This window comes from Elgaria multicarinata, chromosome 10, assembly GCF_023053635.1.
Source record: "Elgaria multicarinata webbii isolate HBS135686 ecotype San Diego chromosome 10, rElgMul1.1.pri, whole genome shotgun sequence".
In the NCBI taxonomy this organism is placed as follows: Eukaryota; Metazoa; Chordata; class Lepidosauria; order Squamata; family Anguidae; genus Elgaria; species Elgaria multicarinata.
The window spans coordinates 64813116-64834408 of record NC_086180.1 but is presented as its reverse complement, the minus strand read 5'-3'; the positions used below and the strand labels follow the sequence as shown (position 1 = coordinate 64834408).

Below are 21293 nucleotides of genomic sequence, written 5' to 3'. Positions count from 1 at the left end.
GTTTTATTTTTTTGATAATTTTGATTAGTTTAGGGTTTTAATGTTTTCTTCAGATTTAGGGATCTTTTTTAAAGACAGAAAGGTGGGCTATAAATATTTTATATAACTCAAATTAAAATTTAGTAACACCTGATATTTTCCCTTTCAATTTTGTACTATTTAGGAATTATCTGTCTAATAATTTTTGTATGCACATTGAGGTATACTGGACATATTTGCAAAGATACATTCGATTTTAATTCCCACGTTTGTTTCAGTATATTACAACAGGACTAGTTCTTTTGTTTCACAGAAAAAATACATGTGTTTATGAAAACCCTTTCCCCAAAGGCACCAATAGAATCTCTGCCAACTATCCTAAAACACAAAAGAAAAGCACCTACCAAAATTTCAAATGTGGCAGCAATTAAACTAAGATCTTAAGCTCTTTTGCCAATGCAATGTTGCTTACCTACATAGGAGGAAACAGGGGAGATCTGTAGTGGATATAGTTGACTCATACTGCTGGGCTGGTCATCACACTCTGTTGTCACCTCTACAACTTGGCAAACATCAGGAGGATTGGGAACAATCATATGATCCCCAGGACCAACCTCAAAGGGTGTATCTCCTACGACTTTTTATGAAAACAAGAAAGCATAATGATGGTTAACTGTGGTCGTATTAATGTATTACAAGCAAAAAGAACTGTCATAGACCATAATATTCTCTAAAATGGAGAAGAATCTAGTCCTAAGATTGGTGAATTAAGTAGTGGGTAACTGCCATTTAAAACCAAGGTTTGAAATGCAGGTTCAGAGGGAACCTTGTTACCATTAACTACTGTATAGATCAGGGTTGGACAACCTGTGGCCCTCCAGATGTTTTGGTCTAAAACCCCCATGATCCCTCACCACTGGCTATGCTGACTAAAGCTGATGGGAGGTGTAGGCCAAAACATTTGGAGGCCCACAATGCCTAACCATAGACAAGGAAGGGAGTAAAAGCATACATTATCAAGGCTTATTCTCAATTTACAAAAATATAGTTTGCAGGGGACTAATATCACATATACATTGGGCCTTTCGAAGAACAGGAAAAAAATCACATATCCCTTGGGCTTTAATTAATGTGGGCCTTTGTGTATGATTGCAGTATTACTATTTCCTTAGTTTTTTTAAAAATTAAGAAATAATTTCTAGCTACAGATGAAGCCATAAAAATCCTTAAGTCTCGTTTCCGTCCTCATAAACTGGATATTTATTCTATCTGAGGGGTGTTGTCCAAGCCCTTGTTCTGATTTTTACTGGCGACAGATTTAGACAGGCTTAGAGCAGACCCACTAAAATCACAACTAACTTGTCCCATTGATTTCTGTAGGTCTACTTTAGGCATGACTCGGGGCCCATCTACACCAAGCAGGATATCCCACTATGAAAGAGGTATGAAAGCGGTATATAAAAGGCAGGAGCCACACTACTGCTTTATAGCGATATTGAAGAACACTGCAGGATCTACACTACTGACAACTGTTGGGGCCCATGACACATCTACACCAAGTAGGATATAATACTATGAAAGTGGTACGAAAGCAGTATATGGTATGCATCAATGGGCCCCAATGGTTGTCAGTGCACTTCAAAACCAGTATTAATCAGTAGCGTGGCTCCTGCCTTTCATACAGTACTTTCATAGTGGAATATCCTGCTTGGTGTAGATGAGCCCTAAGTCTGAATCCAAACCAAGGGGTACTATCAAGGCCCACACCAGCTAAAGAAAGAAATCTGTTGCTCCTATTTGTGCCAGCTCCAAGTAGCTTTTACTAGGGTTCCTAACTAAACCAGAACATTATCCTGTTGCTATAATCATTCTGTCATGTTACTGACAATATAGTGAAACTGAACTTTAAAAGCAAAATCTGCTGCTGTAAGAGTTTACCAAACATGAAAAAGAATGTGCTGGAATTGCTTACCTACAATGTTTATTGTACTGTCGACTTCAGTTTTTATTGTGGAAGATAAGCAGTAATCGGAAAACCCCTGACTTGTTCCATTACTCAGTTCATAAGATGACTCCTCTGGTTCTTGCTAGAAAGAAAACACTGGGGGTTAGGATTGTTGAAAAGAGGAAGTACGGTCTCCTGCCCTCCTATAGTTCTCCCCAATTAACACTGTCCCTGACCATACTGTCCCCTACACAACCTTCTCAACCATGACAGTGTAACCTGACTAAAGCAGACAAAGATTTCAAGCTTTCCAAGATCAGAACTGAAACAGCAACTCTGCTCGGCCTTTTACATAAATCTTGCTTGTATCCATAAAAGCCCTGTACGGAATAGATAAGGTGCCTTCCAAGAAATATTAATATGTGGTTTGCAATGAAAAATTAATATTAAGGGTTACAAGGGTGAGGGACTGCCTCAAATGTTCCTTCTTATGAAATATTTATCACAGCTCTCCAAGCACATCGGAGTGCATTGAGAAGGAAATGCATGATATTTGGTCTACAAATATCTATTTTCCCAGCATTACCCAGTCAGCACATAGTATTTTCCCCCTGTCTAAATATGCATTGGAGCGTGCCCTGAGAGTGTTTTCAATTTCTTAAATCTGTGACCATAAGCTTGACAACATGTGGGCAATGCTTGCTAAAATTTCTAGTAGTTGGAGCAGGGAACTTTCAGCACCTGGTGAAATTCCCACTTCATCCCAACAGTTAAAGCTGCAGGAGCTGTACTTGAATGAGGGCAGGGCTCCTGCAGCTTTAACTGTTGTGATGAAGAGGGAATTTCACCAGGTGCTGAATGTATACAAATGACACCTGCTGAAATTCTCTTTTCTAAACAACTGTTAAAGATACTGGAGCCCTTTCCTCCTTTTCATATGGTCAACCTAGAGTTGTCCATATGTTGTCCTGACACGGCAGGGGTGGCTTAATACCCACCCTATAACCCCTTCTGCATGTCATCACTTGTAGGATGAAGCCATCTCTGCTATGTTTCGGGTTCGCGCTACACACCAACCTGCGCTGCAGTTCAGGTACTTATGTAAACAACTGGCACGCATGCAGCATGCACAGGGGTAAGGGCAGAAGCCACAATGGCTTATTGAACCCGACAAACCTGTTCACACACACACACACACACACACACATACATTAGGGCAATGATCCAGATCCCTGCACTTACTCTAGAATGAAAAAGAAAAAAAGATGCAGCTGCTAGCAACATCTTCAAAGCACGTGTACTTTGGATCTCACATTACAAGGCTATTACATGAATAGGGCCTGCTGTTATAATGTCATCAAAAGTGCACTAATATAGAGAGAGAATTCATGGGCCATTTTGGCAGGTGCTATATCATGACAAGGTTTCCCATTAATCTTCCAACCAGGAATTGTATGACTTTGCCCATGAAATGATAAAAAAGTACCTTAATTTGTTTCACTTTGTCTTCCTTGTCTGGCTTGGGTTTCTTTCCTGTAGAAATGTAAGGAAAGCTTTTTGCAATTGTTTTCTGATCGACTGGACAATTTTGCTCAACTCGGACAAACTCTCAAGCATCTTCAAAGATTAGAAAGCCAGTGAGCTTAACATTTCAGCAGCACTTGAAAGGAGCAACCCATTCAGTTCATGTAGAAATTAAGGGAAGCTGCATAGTGGCCGTGGTTGCAATTGGCCCTGCAAGGAGTGAAGTGCCTCCCTAAATTAGGAATACAGGATGAAATAGGTGTGGCATGAGCCAAAAAGCCATTACTCCATTTTTTCTTCTTCTCTCTTCCAGGGAATCTCTAGCACAACATAATGGGTGATGCTACATCAGTGCACTGTGCATTTCCTTGAACATCACTGGAAAAAAATGAAACCAGAACTGGGGCCTGAGCCCCAGCACTCGATACAACTCCTTTGAACCCACAATCAATCAATCATTTATTGTTATGGTCAATGACCAGCATAAAACACGTAACACACAGGGAATACAGATAGAATATATAAGATAAAATAAAATAAAAATATACAGTGGGATAAAATGGGGAGAAAAATAGGGGAATCTTTTGAACTCACCACTTTCAGCACCAACAGAAACCTATTTCACAGCAATCCCAGCCGCAGGTAAGAAAATGTCTTAATTTTAAAAAAATGTGGGTGGGGCAGGGCACCTTGGCAGTCTGGGGTTGCAATGGAGTCTGCAGGCAGCATGCTGCCTACACCTGGGATAGAGCCATTTGCCCCTCATCTGTTTAGCTGAGGGCAATTGGGTCTTGTCTCAGCACAGAATTGAAGACATTATACAAGTTATTACTATTGGTGGATTTTGCAGACCACATGCCTCTGCTACAAAGGAAACAGCTGCCCATTCACCTTCACCTAACCAGTCTTTACACAAAATGAGCAGCCATGCATGAGCAGCAACATATCAGGCCACATCTAGACCTAAGGTTTATCCTGGGATCATCCAGGGTTCGCCCCTGCCTGAGCACTGGATCCCCTGTGTGTCACCTAGATGAACAGGTTTGACCCCTGGACGATCCAGGGATAAACCTTAGGTCTAGCTATGGCCTCAATCTCCACCTTCAAGACACTTGCTAGACCCACCATGTTCCTTTCATCTACCTTTCTTAGAAGGCCTCTCGGATATTGGCAGCATCCGGTATACTCTGAAGGCATTGTTTCCTTTCTTTATGCTTTTGTCTTTGACTTCTTCAATATCAGGTAAGGAGTTCATGGCACAACGAAAATTTGCCTTCCATGTCTTTGGATCTGCTTTATCAACTCCTGGCTGGTACTTTCCTAAGGAAGAAGAGAAAGAAGACTTTAAGTTGAGGAGAATGCTCTGGCAACAGCAGCTTGGCATTGGCTTGATTTCAGTGAGAGGAAGGAAAGGCAGTGTAAGAAATGGCAGGAAATGTGAAGAAAGGAATGCAGGATGGGGAAAACATTTGAATGAAAGCCTATGAAAGTTCCTACACAAAACCAACTGATAAAATAAATCCTTCCTATTATTTATTTTAAACATTTTTAAACAGATCCTTCCCATATGCAAGATTGCTTGGAGAACCTTAAGTGTGAATTGGGCATGCAAATAATCAAAATCACTAATCAGTTGGAGATGTCATGGCCCCCGTCTCAAGCTCTGAAGCAGACAAGGATGAAGCCAGCTGACTCTAGGGCTTGGTTCTTGATGCTGTGCCTGAGGCTGGTGGGCTGGAGACAATGAACCTGAGTCCAAACCCTTATGGACGCCTCCCCCTGAGCCCAACACACTGGAGGAGTGGAGAACCTCCTGCACTACTGTGCTGGCCCAGTGTGCTTCTCTGTAGGCCACGGCTTGGCTGGCCCTTTAAGTACCACCTTCTTCAAGCAAAAAGGGTGGAGCTTGAGAAGGGTGGACTGGAGGAAGAGGTCTTGGATCACCTCCAACCTTTCTTGGAGCAGGCTGTTCACTTGGGACTGTATCCAGCAATTGTGTTCAGAAGACTCATTAAACCATGGCTTTAACCATGGTGAATAAGTTTTTTTGCTTTATTCACTGTGGTTAAAGCCATTATTATTATTATTATTATTATTATTATTATTATTTATTTATTTATATAGCACCATCAATGTACATGGTTTAAGGTGTCTTCTGAACACAGCCAATGTCATTGCACTAACAAAAATGATGCTGCGCTAGCACAGTGGACCTCTGCCCATTGACTTGTCCATGGTGCTGCATTGCTCAATGGATACCTGCTGTGCATAGATCAGAATAGCAGAAAATAGAAAGTGCTTTCTGAGAGCTCCCCGATTTGCAGAACATCTCCGCACGAGTCTAGCCCTCCCTTGCACAAAGCTGAGTGAGATTTTAGTATAGATGCACTGAAAATTATCAACATGCTAGAAGCCTCCTTCTTTATTACAGCAAGGCTCTTTTTTCTCCTTTTCAAGGTAGAAATAAAATGCCACATATTTTTGCTCTTTGGATTTGCTTTTGAAAATACAATCTTAAATGCCAAACTGACAGTGCAATGCAAGTCAGATTCTGGGATTCATGGTATCATGCCTCCTGTGTAGTTAACTAGGCCCATTTATAATTTTACAATTATAGACTTTACAATTAGAATGAGAAATATGAACATTGCACATGTGATGTGCACAGGACATTACTCATATCTATTCCGTATCTATGTATTTTGGTCTCATAAAATCAGCAATGAGCAGCATGAACACCTTTGTTACACACATGACCCTGTCACATTCAAAGGCCTTCGTATTCATTTGAATGGAGAGGATAGCTCTGGCCAGGCAAAGGGAGGCATGTGTGGATCTGCCTCCTCCAATTGGTTACACAGGAGTAGTCCTTGTAGCTGAAAGAGCACCATGTGCTCACTCACTGCACTACATGATCCTCTTGGAAAGCAAAATAGAAAATAATATCAAAACCAAGCCCCACAATAAACCTGCCCAGGAGAAATGAGTTGCTCTTACCTGTGTGAATGGCCCAGTTCCTAAATAAAGGGGCATCTTTTTCTACATCCCACCCATGACGTGCAGCGTGCATCCAAGGAATCTGAAAAATCTTCTTTTCCTGGGAAAACAAAACAAAACAAAAAGGAAATGCAAACAACAATTAACTCACTTTGTCTTAAATTTTGTTATTTTACACAAAAGACTGCAGTTGCACAGTCTACAAATATTTTCTGTCACATGCTCACTGTCTGGCCCAATAATATTTTCCCATAGAATACAAGTCAGTGATTAAATAGCTGTTGAGATTAAGCAAAAGCACTAAAATCTTGAAAATACTATGGTCCTCTCATGGCTTAAACCTGTGATAAGTTTCTAAGAAGGCACATGGAAATAATATGCTACAGTAAGAATTTAAAAATATTCTGACTATTGGATGTGCACTACTGTGCTTTCAAGCAAACATTTTAAATTTTATTGACCTCTTATCTTAAAAACATTTCAATTAGATACATTGCCTAGTTGGGGACAGAAATGTACATGTTTGGAAAATGGGCATATCTTGCTCTGAGAGGGCTATAAATGGGCAGGCTATAAAATAATTATAAAATACCTTGGTAAATGGAAACCCATGACATCTACATGCGGGATGAGATTAGCAAACCTGACTGGTCAGTTTAACATTTTCCAGAAAGCCTTGAATACCAAATGCTATTATTTGCTACACATGTAATGCCAAAACCAGAACCCTGAATTGCAATAATGAAACCGGAACTCACATGCTCCCTCCTTCATCCCCTTCATTCTCCTCTTGCACACTCCACATTATTATTTACTTCCTGGTTTGGAGCAAACCACAGTTATTGGTTACAGCTGAAGCAGAAAAGGGGTTTGCGCCTGCTCTTTAAACCAGGATTTTATACTAGGGTTTGAGCAGCATGAGCACATGGCTTATTCCCATAGCACCAAATCCATATAGATGAAACAATTGTCTGTCTAGTTTGGTTATCACTGTTTTAAAATACAGACACACCTTACCTCATTTAGCCATTTCAGGCCTGGAATTTTATTTGAATTTATTTGTTCCTCTAGCCATGGCCGCATCCGCATTCTTTCCACTGGCATTGTTTCTTCTGTAAGTAGAGGAAGCACTGAGGCATTATTTTGAACACCAGGCATGTTTTCTTTTTATTATATACAAAAGAGAAATGAACTAAATGATAAAAAACACACCTAAATATGTGTAAACTCTATGTCAATATTTAACATCTGACAGCTTTGGCAAGAAAGGTCCTGCTCATTCACAGAACAGGCCCAACAAGAATGACAGTAATACAAGCCTTCCCCATGTGGCTGATCTCGGGAAACAATCTCTAGGGCTGTTTCTACACCTGCCTTTTTCCCTGGGATCGTCCCGGGATCATCCCTGTACATCCAAATGATACACAGGGGATCTTGTGAGCAGGCAGGGACAATCCCTCCATTTTCCTTGGAAAATCCTTATGTGTAGAAAGGGCCTAGGACTACATGAGAAGGTTTAATTACTGCTAGAGCTTTCCAACAATTTACCTTATTGCAGTCCACCAAAAACATCTCTTAGCTGTTTCCGCTACAATGTCAGCTAAAGAATGTACCCATCTCAAAGTTAAAAGTTAAGCACTTTTTGAGTCTCACTGATTTAATTAAGAGAGTTAAACATGTGCTTAACTCAGAAATCAGTGAGATGCTGGTTGCAATCTATGCACATTTTATGAGTAAGCATGTAATCCTATGCACCCATTAAACTCATTCGTGTGCATCCAAATGACACACAGGGGGGATGACCCCTCTATTTGCCTGGGATAATCCTTAGGTCTAGCTAAGGCCTCAGTAAACATAGAGACAAACACGTTGTTTTACACTTTACATTTTGGCAGGATGATACTCATCTATTTTTATTTGCTTCCAATACTTTATGGAAGGTTGGAATCATGCATTAGATACTACACACTAGTAAATGATGAACTTGCAATGCAATGTGTTAGTAAAATGAAACCAATGTAATTTTAGACATCATATACTACATGTTTTCATGAATCAGGAATGTCATAGCCTCTAAATGGATGCTGTCATGCTTCAAGAAAGTAGAATGGTGTGCTGTGCTGAATATAGAAGTGACTTCAGGCTAGGATCAACAAATACAGGTAGCATTCAGGCAGGTAAAATTACAAGAGCCAGGACAGCCTCCAGAGAACAAATCAAATGTATTTTCCTTGCTTAGCCAAAAAGATGCCAAATGTAAGCCAATCATTGTAGCGTTGTTCTAAAAAGAAACTATCCAAAGAGCTGTTATCTATGGTATTCATGATTTGTGCACAATCAGAAGAATTTCAAAATGCCTATTACTTTAAGACTGCTAGCATAAGACCCTGGGGATGGGGGTGATTTTCAGGACAAAATGAACACCAAAGCTTGTACAAAAGGACTAACCATTTGTGCTACTAGTGTCTCAGCTAAATAAATTTGCTAGTCACATTTTCAACTGTTGCATATGAAGGTGAAGTATTTTTATGAGTCTGTTCATGTGGTTTTACCAGCAATGCTAAGAATGGTTTTTGACTGTCTTCTGTAAGTGGATATTGGGGCTTTTTTTTAATGCTGAGTTTTTAATATTGTATTTTAAATGTGATTTTAATATTTATATGTGAACTGCTCAGAGATTTTATTATATTTAACGGTATATAAATATCACAAATAAATAAATAGTGTTTACAACATCAAAAATAGTATTGGGGGGAAATGGGGCAGGCGGGGTGGGGGAGAAAAAGAAGCCAAAGATTCCTGGATGGTTATACATGGTAACAAATATTATAGACATGGTCAAATTGACCACTTCACTAGTCGAAGACAAGGAAGCAAAAAAGGTAATTTCTTGTATCCATAAATCAAATGAAGACAAAAATCAGAATGGATATTCTTTTAAAAATGGCTCCACTGTGCCTTCTTATATATCACATGAACAATTTTCATGTTAACATGGACTATGAATGGGTTGTACCCCAGCTGTAACAATTTACCATGGCCGTTACTGCCAACTTGTTAATGCTGCTATTGGCAGAGTATAAGGACCATAGCAGCATTGGCATATATCTGGCAAGAGCATAGAGATTATTAATATCATGCTGACAAAATGCATGGAAAGACACTCCAGATATTGATGGTGGTGCTGAAGAAGCTCCAATTCCATCACTTTTTGAGCCTTGTTGATGCTTCTGGTGAATCCACTGGCACTTAGTTATTTAGGGTGCAATCCTACACATGTTTAGATAGAAAAAAAACTCCTACAACTCCTGACATTCTCCAACCAACATAGGCTTGTGCTCTAAGCGTTTCCGTTATATGAATACCCTATGCACACACATTTCAGTCTGCATCTCTATGAAGGACTAGTCATCCTACATCTATTTGAGCAAATATCTATTTGAATGAATGTGTGCACATTGGAAATAATAATAAGTGCATGTTTGGACCAAACAAACTGAAATATGAACCCATACTCTAACAACCAGAACAGCATTATCTGTGGATACTAAGATAATAAAAAATAATAACCCCCTATGTTTAAAAAAAACACCTTGTAAAACAGCAAAGTAAACTCTTAGGTCCAGTTAGTTTGTAAATATGAAGTTCCACTATGATAAATAGCAAGTTTCTCTGGAGATATACAAAAATAGCCCATTTTTCCTCCCTTCCCTAGCATGGGCACGAAGAGGCAATCGGAAAGCATCCACCTCTGCTTTTAAACTAATTGAAGTTCCTTGTTAGGCTGGAAGGGAAGTGAGAAAGGTGGCTACTAGAAGGAGGACCTTCTCTGCTGTGGCACCCCGGCTGTGGAATGAGCTCCCTAAGGAGGTTCGCCTGGCACCTACACTATATTCTTTCAGACACCGGGTGAAGACCTTTTTATTCTCTCAGCATTTTAACAGTCTATACATTTGTAATTTAAATTTGTGTATCTGCACTGCTGCTGATTTTATCCTCGTCATGCTTTTATATTGTATTTTATATAATGCATTTATACAGTTTTATACTTTGAATGGTTTTAAATTTTCTGAACCATGCAGAGAGCTTTAGCTATTCGGCGGAATACAAATGCAATAAATAAATAAATACTCTCCAGTTGTTTTGGACTTATCCACCTCAGCCAACATGGCCAATGGTCATGGTGGGAGTTGTAATCCAAAACACCTGCAGGCACCATGTTGGGGAAGGCTGCTTTGAACTATGGTTTGTTCAAAGAAGTCAAAATATATAACTGGTTTGTGATCTTGGCGTATGAATGAACAAGAATTAAAACTACACAGAACCCTCTAGTTTGGAGATAAGGGAACTCTAGCTACTTCATGTAGATGCTTCTCATTGCTTTCCTGAAACTGTGCTGTGGTGTGCATAATAATAATAATAATAATAATAATAATAATAATAATAATAATAATAAAAATTATTTCTTAGCCACCTCTCCATTTTGATCGAGGCAGGGAACAACAGTAAGTATAAAATACATAAGATACTGATTAAAAACATAGTACACATTGTTAAAGCATCCTAAAATTCCACTGGATTCCACAAAACTTTCTGCTGCTCATGCACTTACTTAAAACTAACCTATGATTTAGCAATATGTATGAAATTTATCTCTGATAAGATTTTATAGTGAAATGCTCTCAGTGAGCTTCCCTAAACAGAATTCACTCAGTCTTAAAATTTGCCACTTCCCTAGACCGAGCAGCAATCCAAGCAAACACCCTAGTGACAAACTATTTCCACAGCAGGAACAAAATCTGCCATAGCGCTGTGCACTGTTTAATACAGTGCAGCGCCACAGAGACTGCATGGGCCACATTCTCCAGAATCAGTAGCTTTTAAGGCTAAAAGAAAGGCAAATGCATATGAGAGTTGTCAAGTCACACTGTACTAAGCACAGCTATGGTGGTTGTGAGCACAGCTTGATTTCCACTATCTAGGCCAGAACAGTTAACTGAGATAGTCCCCACATGGGAATGATAGTGAGCAGTAGCATCAGGAGAAAGGGAGAAGTAGTACATAGAAACATTGGCGATGTGTGCTATGGTCTGTGACTTGTGTGCAAGAGACAGAAAGAGAGGGAGAGGGAGACAGGGCCCTCAAAAGTCTGCAGCTTGCTTTCATGTGCATGAAAAAAACCTTGTAAAATAGGATTGTCTCTTTCGACTCTTTTGACAAGGTAAAAAAGCCTCCTTTTCTGTATTAATTGGAGCAATACGTTAGTACTCTTCTAGCCAACCTAGCATCACCTGGCTGCTGTCCATGCTTTCTTTGAGAGGCTCATCTCACACCCAGAACAACTGCTCTCTCACAAGACTTTGAAGTTTTACTGGAGTTCAGAGGCTCTATTATTTGGGACAGGCCTTTTGTACCAAAAACCCTCTATTACTTTTTCAAGCAACTTCAAACTGGGATGTAATTCAAGACAGCACACCTGTAACACGAGAAGTGGCCCTCACCCAGGAAAAGAGATTTGCAACAGGATTAAGCGAGGTATATAAAAGAGGGAATAGATGCTTTTGTTATTCTCTACAACCAGTAGCCCCAGAAGTTCTTCTTGTCATCCAAAGAAAGTTATATGGGATTAAATAGAAAAACCTAATGCACAATATATTCCATAAAGGCTTGGTCTCCATTCTGCAAATCAAACAACATACTGGTATGCATGAGCAGAACAGACTAGCCTCCTTCTACCCTAGATTCACTGTGAACGTAAGAAGAGCCCTGCAGGACTGAACCTGAAGTCTAGGTTGTCCACCATCTTGTTTCCCACAGTGGCCTGTCTCATGTCTATGATGAGAAGCCCACAAACAGGACATGAAGGCAAAAGCAACCCATAGCAATCACAAAATATACAACAAAAATCACATCCTAGAGCAATTCAATCCAATGACGGTATGAAAAATATAATTAAAACAATTACCAAAATTCACTGACCCATTCCATATAACAGGGATGGGGAACCTCAGGCCCAGGGACCAAATCTAGCCCATCAGCATTCCCCAGATGGCCATGACCCCTTCCCTTGGCTCACCCCCTTTCTTCTAATCACTGATTATTTAGTGGCTTCTTGGCTTTTGTGCAGCTTTTCCTATTCTAAAAAGTTGAAATGCCTTTTCTAAGGTTTAGTTGCTGGCAGCAAGGATCTTGATTTGTATGTATCGCTTCTCGGCCTTTTGGCTAAGATCAAGCGTAGTATCAAGTGCAGTGATTTGAATGTATTGGAGAACTCCGGCTTAATACAAGTCAGCAGAGTGCATAGACAACACTCATCCAATCCACAACACTCACCTACAACTTCATAAACTATGGTTTATGAAGTTATGGGTGTACAGCCAAATGCAGCCTGTGAGCCAAAAAGCTTCCAGAAGGAGAATTTCCCTACACTAAAGACTTCATGGCAACCTTAACTACCTCCAGGCCAATAAGCATCCCTGCACTTGCACTCGGGTAACCAACCAATTGAAAGCTGGCTTTTAATCAACCCCCTCGTAATATTCCCTTGCCCTCAAATGTAACACATGAAAGGAGGATTCTATGTGTTGGCAAATAGAAGGGGCAGCAGCAGATTCTTGGGCAGTAGGAAGCTTAAATTGGCTGAGTTAGAAAGAAGTTTCACCTCCCTCACACGGGTTCAGATGTGAGGACACCATCAGAGAGCTCTAACCACTAGAAAACCATGCCTATAGCCAGGGCCGGCACCAGACTATTTTGCACCCTAGACAAGGCCAGCTACTTGCACACCTCAAAAAAAATTAATAAATTCCCAACTTCGAATTTTAAGAACAGATGTTTTGTAGAAAAAAATTAAAAGCTCAAAACTTGAACTTATTATGTTTTTTCTTTAAACAGCTAATTTGTATAAAACTGTGACCCTTAAAGGTCAGTACTGCGCCCTAAGAGGCTGCCTAGTTGGCCTAATGGTAGGGCTGGCCCTTGTCTATAGCCATGGATTGATTTCCTCCTCCATGAACTTGGTTATTCCTCTTCGAAAGTCACCTAAGCCAGGGACCATCACCACAACTTGCAGCACTGAATTCTTCAGGCACAGCTATCCCAGGAAGCAGGGAAGTGCACTTAGGACATTTGGAGTGAGGCAGCACATGTTTCCAGAAGAGGACAAAAGCTTCAAATAGGGATCTACAAGAGTTTCCTTGTAATTCATTTCTAAGTTAAATTTTCAAAAATACACCCACATCCATGCTTTATGAAGTGGGGGGGGAGTCAATACTGAAAAAAGTCATACTGAAATGTACACTATTCCCATTTGAATGAAAAGAAAAAGAGATTGCAGTCAACAATGAGAGTGAGAGAGTTATGAGGTTCAAGATGAAGCTTGGAGAATTTCGGAGACTTTGAGCATTGCTGGTTCTCCCATCCCCTTCGCCCTTAGACACGTGGAGGTTCTTTTCCTCCACGACCAATTCAGTTTACCCATGCAAAGTCAGCATGTCAGGGAAAAAACATTCTACTTCGCCTTTGTCCCTGAGGTAATGGCTATGCCAGGGCAAGGAGAGCAAGGACACTTTCAAATAAGCAGGGACAAAGCCTGGCATCGCAGCTGCTATTGCATCCAAGAAAAAGAAAATAAGGCACTGCTGTGAGACACGGTTTCCCCCCACCCCACCAAGAATTTAAAAGGAGGGGAAGGATCCTGGGGCAGCCAAAACGTCCCCTAGCAGCACACCATTGCAGCCACCACCTTTTACGTGCTTTGGAAAGATTCCTTCCCCAAGGCAAAAAAGCGGCTATCTTTACATGCACTTGACTGGGTGTGAGGATCTCTGCCTATCCACAGATGGTGTGGTGTGGTATAAGCAGAAGACGCAGTAAATTCACAAGGGACAGGGGAAGTTAAAGCTCAAAGTGCACGCTACCTTAAGCTACTCTCTCAGACCACAGCACAAAGCACAAAGAGGAGGGGAAGCTGTGAGTTTGTTGCTGTCGAACTTCAAGCAACCAGCTCCTATTTAGCCAGCTTGCAAGCAATTGCAGTTGGGTGAGGAGGCATCAACATAAATACAAAATAGGTACATGTTTCTCAGTATGATGAGGCTGCAGCTCAGTCCCACAGCTTTTCAATGTTAAGGCACATGTCTATCCAACATCCCTTGACCTAGGGTGACCATATGAAAAGGAGGACAGGGCTCCTGTAACAGTTGCATAGAAAAGGGAATTTCAGCAGGTGTCACTTGTATGCATGCAGCAACTGGTAAAATTCCCTCTTCATCACAACAGCTAAAGTTGCAGGAGCTATACTTGAATGAGGGCAGGACTCCTGCAGCTTTAACTGTTGTGATGAAGAGGGACATTCACCAGGTGTTGCATGCTTACAAATGACACCTGCTGAAATTCCCTTTTCAATGCAACTGTTAAAGATACAAGATCCCTGTCCTCCTTTCCATATGGTCACCCTGCTTGACCCAGCAAGTGATATATGTGGTGGGGCTTTCAGCCTCTCCTGGATCTCCTTATTTGGAGGGAGGTGCCTGGTTTCTTGGAGCCAGCTCTGAGGAACGCTACTGCAGCTTGTCTGCTTGCACTGGAAAAAACACTGCCTAAGCAGAGGGATTGCCCTGGGCTTTGAGGGCAAGGGTACATTTGCAGAATACTTCACCTCAGCAATTTCTCTCTCCCCACCACCTCAACATGCACACACTAAACCCTGAATAGCTATTTATCCACATGGATTAAAAGAGCCTATTGTGGAAGGAACTGGGCTTGGAGAATGTAGACCTCACCATGTGTTTTCCTGAAGACTAACTTTGGTTCCCCATGATCTTGGGAGAACAGCAAAGGCATGCATCTGAGCCCAACTCCGTAGGCTCTGGGTTGAAGGGAAATCTAACCCCTGGCCCCAGCTGGCTGAAAGCTGACATCTCTGTACTGCTCTCTGCTGACAATCGACAGAGGCACCATGAGGGCAGTGTGCGTGCACCTGCAGGCCTCAACCCTTGACACTATCCTAGGGCCACCAGTATTTCTGCACATGAGGCTGCCACATCACTAACTGCTGGCATGAAAATCCCATGCATTTTGTCCTGAGCCTTGGAGAAAGCATGGAATAATAATAATAATAAAAAACTTTGGCCTTTCCCTCAGGAAGATCTCCCTGTCATTTCCTTACCAATGCTGAATAGCTCAGAGCTGTCCCACCCCACAAAGAAGCTGGTGCCTCAAGCTGGTGTATAAATCTATAAGAACTTAAGTCAGGGGTCATACAATTTGCCCAGAGGTAAGGATGTAGCATGCTTGCTGATTATTCTTCATTCCCCCACACACAGAGAGACCAAGGCCGTAGCTAGACCTAATGTTTATCCCAGAATTGTCCTGGGGTCAGACCTGTTCATCTAAGTGCCACACAGGGTATCCAGCGCTCAGGCAGGGACGAACCCGGGATGATCCTGGGATAAACCTTAGGTTTAGCTACGGCCCAAAACAGAATCCAGTTTAAAATTGACCTCCCTTCACTCACCTATTCTTCCATCAGCAACGTATAAAGCCTTTCCTCTAATAGCAGTGTGCAAACACTCTTCAACAATGGCCTAACGTGGTGCAAACCAACAACACATGCATGAAACAATAAGTGTAAATAACATTGATTGGTCTCAGATAGCACCTCTATACAATTCTTTTCCTAATCAAAAAAACCCAACGCACAAAAACTGCCTCAGATTTTTGTCCTTCTAATATCCACTACCAAACGTCCATATGCTTTGTTTATTCTTGCATTTCTCCATAGTATTGAATAGTAGATCTGGTGCTTCAGAAAGGGCATATTCACATGTCATGTTAACCCATAACAGTTTATAAGCCAAGCACAGTAGCTTCCTTTGCAAATAGCCTACTGAGCCCTGACAGACGACCAGACAAATAAGCTATACATCATAGTTTATTTTCCTCCCCACCCCCGGCACCTCCTCCCCCTGTAGTATTCCCATCTGGCTGGGCAGGCATCCCAGCTTCCTTTGCAGATTTCCACACCTTTGCCAGAACTTTCTCCACCCATGTGCAACAAAAAAGGGGGCTCTAACTCTTCAAAAGTTTGCAGAAATGAACAAAATGTAATGTACAGGTTCCCCTTATGGAAAGCCACCACTTGCACTGCTGGATAAATGCAGGATTTTTCATTTTCATGGAAAAGTGAGGATTTATCCAAACATGAAACTGTTCGGAAACCGCGCAGGAGGGGAGAAGAACATATTTGGATTCAGAGGCACAGCTGAATGTGGCAGGAAAACAAGTTTGCTCAGAGACCTTGAGAGGAGCAGAGTTGTGGCAGCATTCTTGGCCGCTCTTGCCAAGAGTCTTTGTAGGTGATTTCCGAAACCATGCCGGCGCGACAAACTACACACTACCCCACCATAAGTAAAATAATCTTTACTTCAGACCATGGGTTCCCAGGGTGGCTTATTTGGGGGAAATAATCCACCATGGGTGGGAAATGTGCTCACAGATGACATGCTAACCCAAATGGGTTAAAGAAACCATTATAGTTTATTTAACCCATCATAGGTTAGCATGTCATCCAAACCAGTCAAAGTCTAGCTCTGGTATAAAGAGTGTTTACACAACCAGAAGAATCAAAGGTAGGGGAGAGGGGAAAAAGCAAAAGATGATAGTGCTTGTCTATGAAAAAAAAATCTAAAGTCCACAGTTGAGCAATACCTTTATAAGGACTGACCAAAATTCCACAGAAATGTGCAAGCTTTTGACAAAGGAGCGCAGCAAAAGTTCAAGCTACAGCACTTTAAAAAATCAACAGGCTATGGTACACATTTTTTTGTGGATCCGAGCCCACAGTTGTCAGATACATGAAGCATTATTCTCAGTTGGCAAATATATGTGCATGGGTATAGAGAAATAAAATGGAAATTATAGGGCCAAAAGGCTACAAAATGCAAGGTGCCGAAGTATTTCTGTAACTCTTCTACGCAGTGTCGAAATGTAAATAATCCAAGACCTGAGAGACAGGGCCATTTATAACATCTGTCCCGAGTGTTACTACATTTCTAGTTATGATATTCTAATTTAACACTTGTAGTGAGAGAGAGACCCAGAATCCTGAGTCCAAATGGAATAGAATCAAATTTGCTGAGAAATTCTACTTCAGGAATTTCACATGAACCCTTCCCTTTGAAGTATCCTGACTTCGTGATCAGCTGTGGTGTTTCCTGTGAGAGCTTCCACAGATACAAGAGGCTCTCTTCCTCAAATGGTTGTCCTCCGATGACAGAGGGGTTCAGGACTGGTGCACCTTCTCTTCTCACATGTTTGCTCTGTTCAAATTCAAAATGCCTGAATAGGAGTCTCATATATTTTAAACCAGGCCACCTATATACTATCCCACTCCAAGAGGGGGTTTTCCACCATTTTTTTTTAAATAGATAAGAGCATTAGATTGACATCAAAGTTAATACGCACTTATTTTTATTCAAAATTGGCATGAAGATATATAATATTTGCAGCTATTTTGGGCTGCATTAATAGAAGTATAGCTTCCAAATCACGTGAGGTACTGGTTCCTCTCTATTCGGCCCTGGTTAGGCCTCATCTAGAGTATTGCATCCAGTTCTGGGCTCCACAATTCAAGAAGGACGCAGACAAGCTGGAGCGTGTTCAGAGGAGGGCAACCAGGATGATCAGGGGTCTGGAAACAAAGCCCTATGAAGAGAGACTGAAAGAACTGGGCATGTTTAGCCTGGAGAAGAGAAGATGGAGGGGAGACATGATAGCACTCTTCAAATCCTTAAAAGGTTGTCACACAGAGGAGGGCCAGGATCTCTTCTTGATCCTCCCAGAGTGCAGGACACGGAATAACGGGCTCAAGTTAAAGGAAGCCAGATTCCAGCTGGACATCAGGAAAAACTTCCTGACTGTTAGAGCAGTACAACAATGGAATCAGTTACCTAGGGAGGTTGTGGGCTCTCCCACACTAGAGGCATTCAAGAGACAGCTGGACAACCATCTGTCAGGGATGCTTTAGGGTGGATTCCTGCATTGAGCAGGAGGTTGGACTCGATGGCCTTGTAGGCCCCTTCTGACTCTGCTTTTCTATGATTCTATGAATAAGAAGGGGGAAGCTGCTATTCCTCTGCCTAGGGGATCTGCACCCTTTAAGTGAAATGAAAAGGTACAATGTTGGAGCTGACTTTATATCTGGAGTTGTTGTATAAAGTGGAGTTGATTCTCTAAAGAACTCTCTAAATTCTTTATAAACCTTAATATCAATTTTGTTGGCTAGAAACACTGATGTAATACAGAAAGCGCAACTTTTGGGGCTGCACATCTTATCAGAATCAGAAACAACACAGAAACTAAAACCAACGTAGAGAAGAAATTAGAAATGAAACTGGACTGGGTAGTTTGTTGAGTTTCGATTTTTGTCAGCAGCTGGAAAAATAGTTTAAGCAGCACCCACAGCAGTAACTGAATGACATTTCTTTTCTCTCCATCACCCATGTTAACTTTGTAATTTTTGCTATTTCTCTCAAGGGGTAGGTACCTTCAGCATTTTTAACGACTTTCAGGGCTCTTGTCCTTATTTAAAGTAGGTGATGCATTCTGATAGATTAGGGTGACCATATGAAAAGGAGGACAGTGCTCCTGTATATAAAAAAGGAATTTCAGCAGGTGTCATTTGTATGCATGCAGCACATGGTAAAATTCCCTCTTCATCACAACAGATAAAGCTGCAGGAGCCCTGGCCTCTTGACCAAATACAAAAGAGGGCAAGACTCCAGAATCTTTAATTGTTGTGATGAAAAGGGAATTTGACTAGTTGCTGCATGCATACAAATGACACATGCTGAAATTCCTTTTTCTAAACAACTGTTAAAGATACAGGAGCTCTGTCCTCCTTTTCATATGGTCACCCTATGATAGATGGACAACAGGTAAAATTAATCAGAAAGGGACTTGAGAGGTAGATGAGACATACTTGGTGAAAAATATACTTGGTTAGGTCAGAGCTTTTTTTTTATTATTATTATTATTATTATTATTATTATTATTATTATTATTATTTATTTATATAGCACCATCAATGTACATGGTGCTGTACAGATAACACAGTAAATAGCAGGACCCTGCCGCGTAGGCTTACAATCTAATAAGTTGTAGTAAACAATAAAGAGGGAAGGAGAATGCGAACAGGCACAGGGAAGTGTAAACAGGCTAGAAACTAGGGTGAAGCTAAACAGTATAGAGTCAGAACAAACTCAATATTTGAAGACTATAGGGAAAAGAAAAGTTTTTAGCTGAGTTTTAAAAGCAGTGATTGAGTTTGTAGTTCTCAAGTGTAGTTTTAAAAAGCCATTCATGCTTGCTTTAACTCTGGGGAGGAGGGAACTGGTACTATCCAAAAACACATATCCTCACACAGGCATACTATCACACATTAAGCCTGGTTTATGTGTTACAAAGGGGATCAGCCATGTGCTCCTACCACCCCTGGGAACACATTTGTGTACAATGCCATTTGCAAAGGGCCATGTGTGAATAGATGCCCTGATAGTTTCCTGGTAAGAACTCATGCCTAGTGGATAGGGTTGGATGTGTGGGTCCAGTGGAACAAACATATTACATGCTTTTTTGATCTGCCCCCAAATAGTACATTTTTAAAGAACGACAAAGGGTAAAGTTATGAAAACTGTAGGTCCTGAGCTCTCTTTAGATCCATTAGTATTTTTATTTGGATACATTAATGATATAGTCCCAATTGATGATGTGGAAATGACTATTCAATTATTGATAGCTACCAATATGGTAATAAGTTATAGGTGGAAGAGAATTAACCCCCCAATAATTGACAGTCAATGTATGAGGCTGTCATGATTAAATTAACTAATATGGCTTCCATGATTAAATTAACTAATGATAAGAGTCAGAGAAGAACAGTTATTAAATAATTCTTTTATAAAAAAAACTTGATTCTTTTAATTTTATGTTGGAACAAGAACATTGAGAAGTCAATACAATCTTATTTACTATTAGGGACTAGTTAACTGTTATGTGTTTGGTCGTGTTATAGATCTTCTTCGGTAATATATTTATTTAAGAATGGATGTAATATGGAAGCTAATTGATCTATTTATTTCAAAATGATGTAATGAAAGAACAACCTGAAATCAGAATTAAAATAATACATTTTTAAAAAAATAATTTGTGATGGTGGCAGCAAGCTTTTCAGCTATCATAATCCTGGGAATCTCAGGATAGAAGCCACAGTTTAGCCACAGAAAGATTGGTTTACATGCTACAGTTCTCCACATGAATATCTTTCTCCCCGTAAGAGGCAGGCGCAACACAAGTAACCAAGGATGCCCCAATTCATTCTATTGAGGATGAACATTTATGAGATGAACATTTATTTGCCCTTAACAGGAAAAATTAGATTGTATTAGATTGTAAGCCTATGCGGCAGAGTCTTGCTATTTACTGTTTTACTCTGTACAGCACCATGTACATTGATGGTGCTATATAAATAAATAATAATAATAATAATAAAAGTCCTCCTGTAGCAGGGCAGGTATCAAAAGAAACAGACAGCCTCTCTGTTTCTCACTCTTAAGTAGGGAAGATCCCACTAGCTTCAGCAACAGTAACTTCCTCTTGGGGAAATCTCCCATAAGCTACTTGGCCCTATAACAGCCTCATTGTCTTCAGCTTTGTCATGTCTGTGGATGCTGCCTACAGTCATGCTAGGTTTAAAACTAAATTAGGAGTAGTCCATACTCAGGCATATAGGCCATACTAGCCTCCTTGACTGTGTTCCCCAAGTAGGATTTATCATAGAAAGAAAACC

General features: G+C 40.7%; 1 protein-coding gene across 4 annotated transcripts in view; it reads right to left on the bottom strand.

The window, feature by feature from the left end:
* The window catches only part of IRF2 (interferon regulatory factor 2), a 47808-nt gene that overhangs the window by 8896 nt on the left and 17619 nt on the right, over positions 1-21293 (bottom strand). For 3 of the 4 annotated variants that reach the window (XM_063136033.1, XM_063136032.1, XM_063136034.1), the window contains exons 2-7: positions 7463-7557; positions 6446-6545; positions 4592-4768; positions 3411-3457; positions 1952-2066; positions 452-616 (exon numbers count right to left, since the gene is read on the bottom strand). In XM_063136033.1, coding sequence (XP_062992103.1) covers positions 452-616; positions 1952-2066; positions 3411-3457; positions 4592-4768; positions 6446-6545; positions 7463-7549 — 691 coding nt within the window. In that variant the 5' untranslated portion in view covers positions 7550-7557. Of the gene's footprint in view, positions 1-451; positions 617-1951; positions 2067-3410; positions 3458-4591; positions 4769-6445; positions 6546-7462; positions 7558-15962; positions 15986-21293 lie in introns of those variants that run through there. The other variant, XM_063136035.1, reaches the window with a different exon arrangement.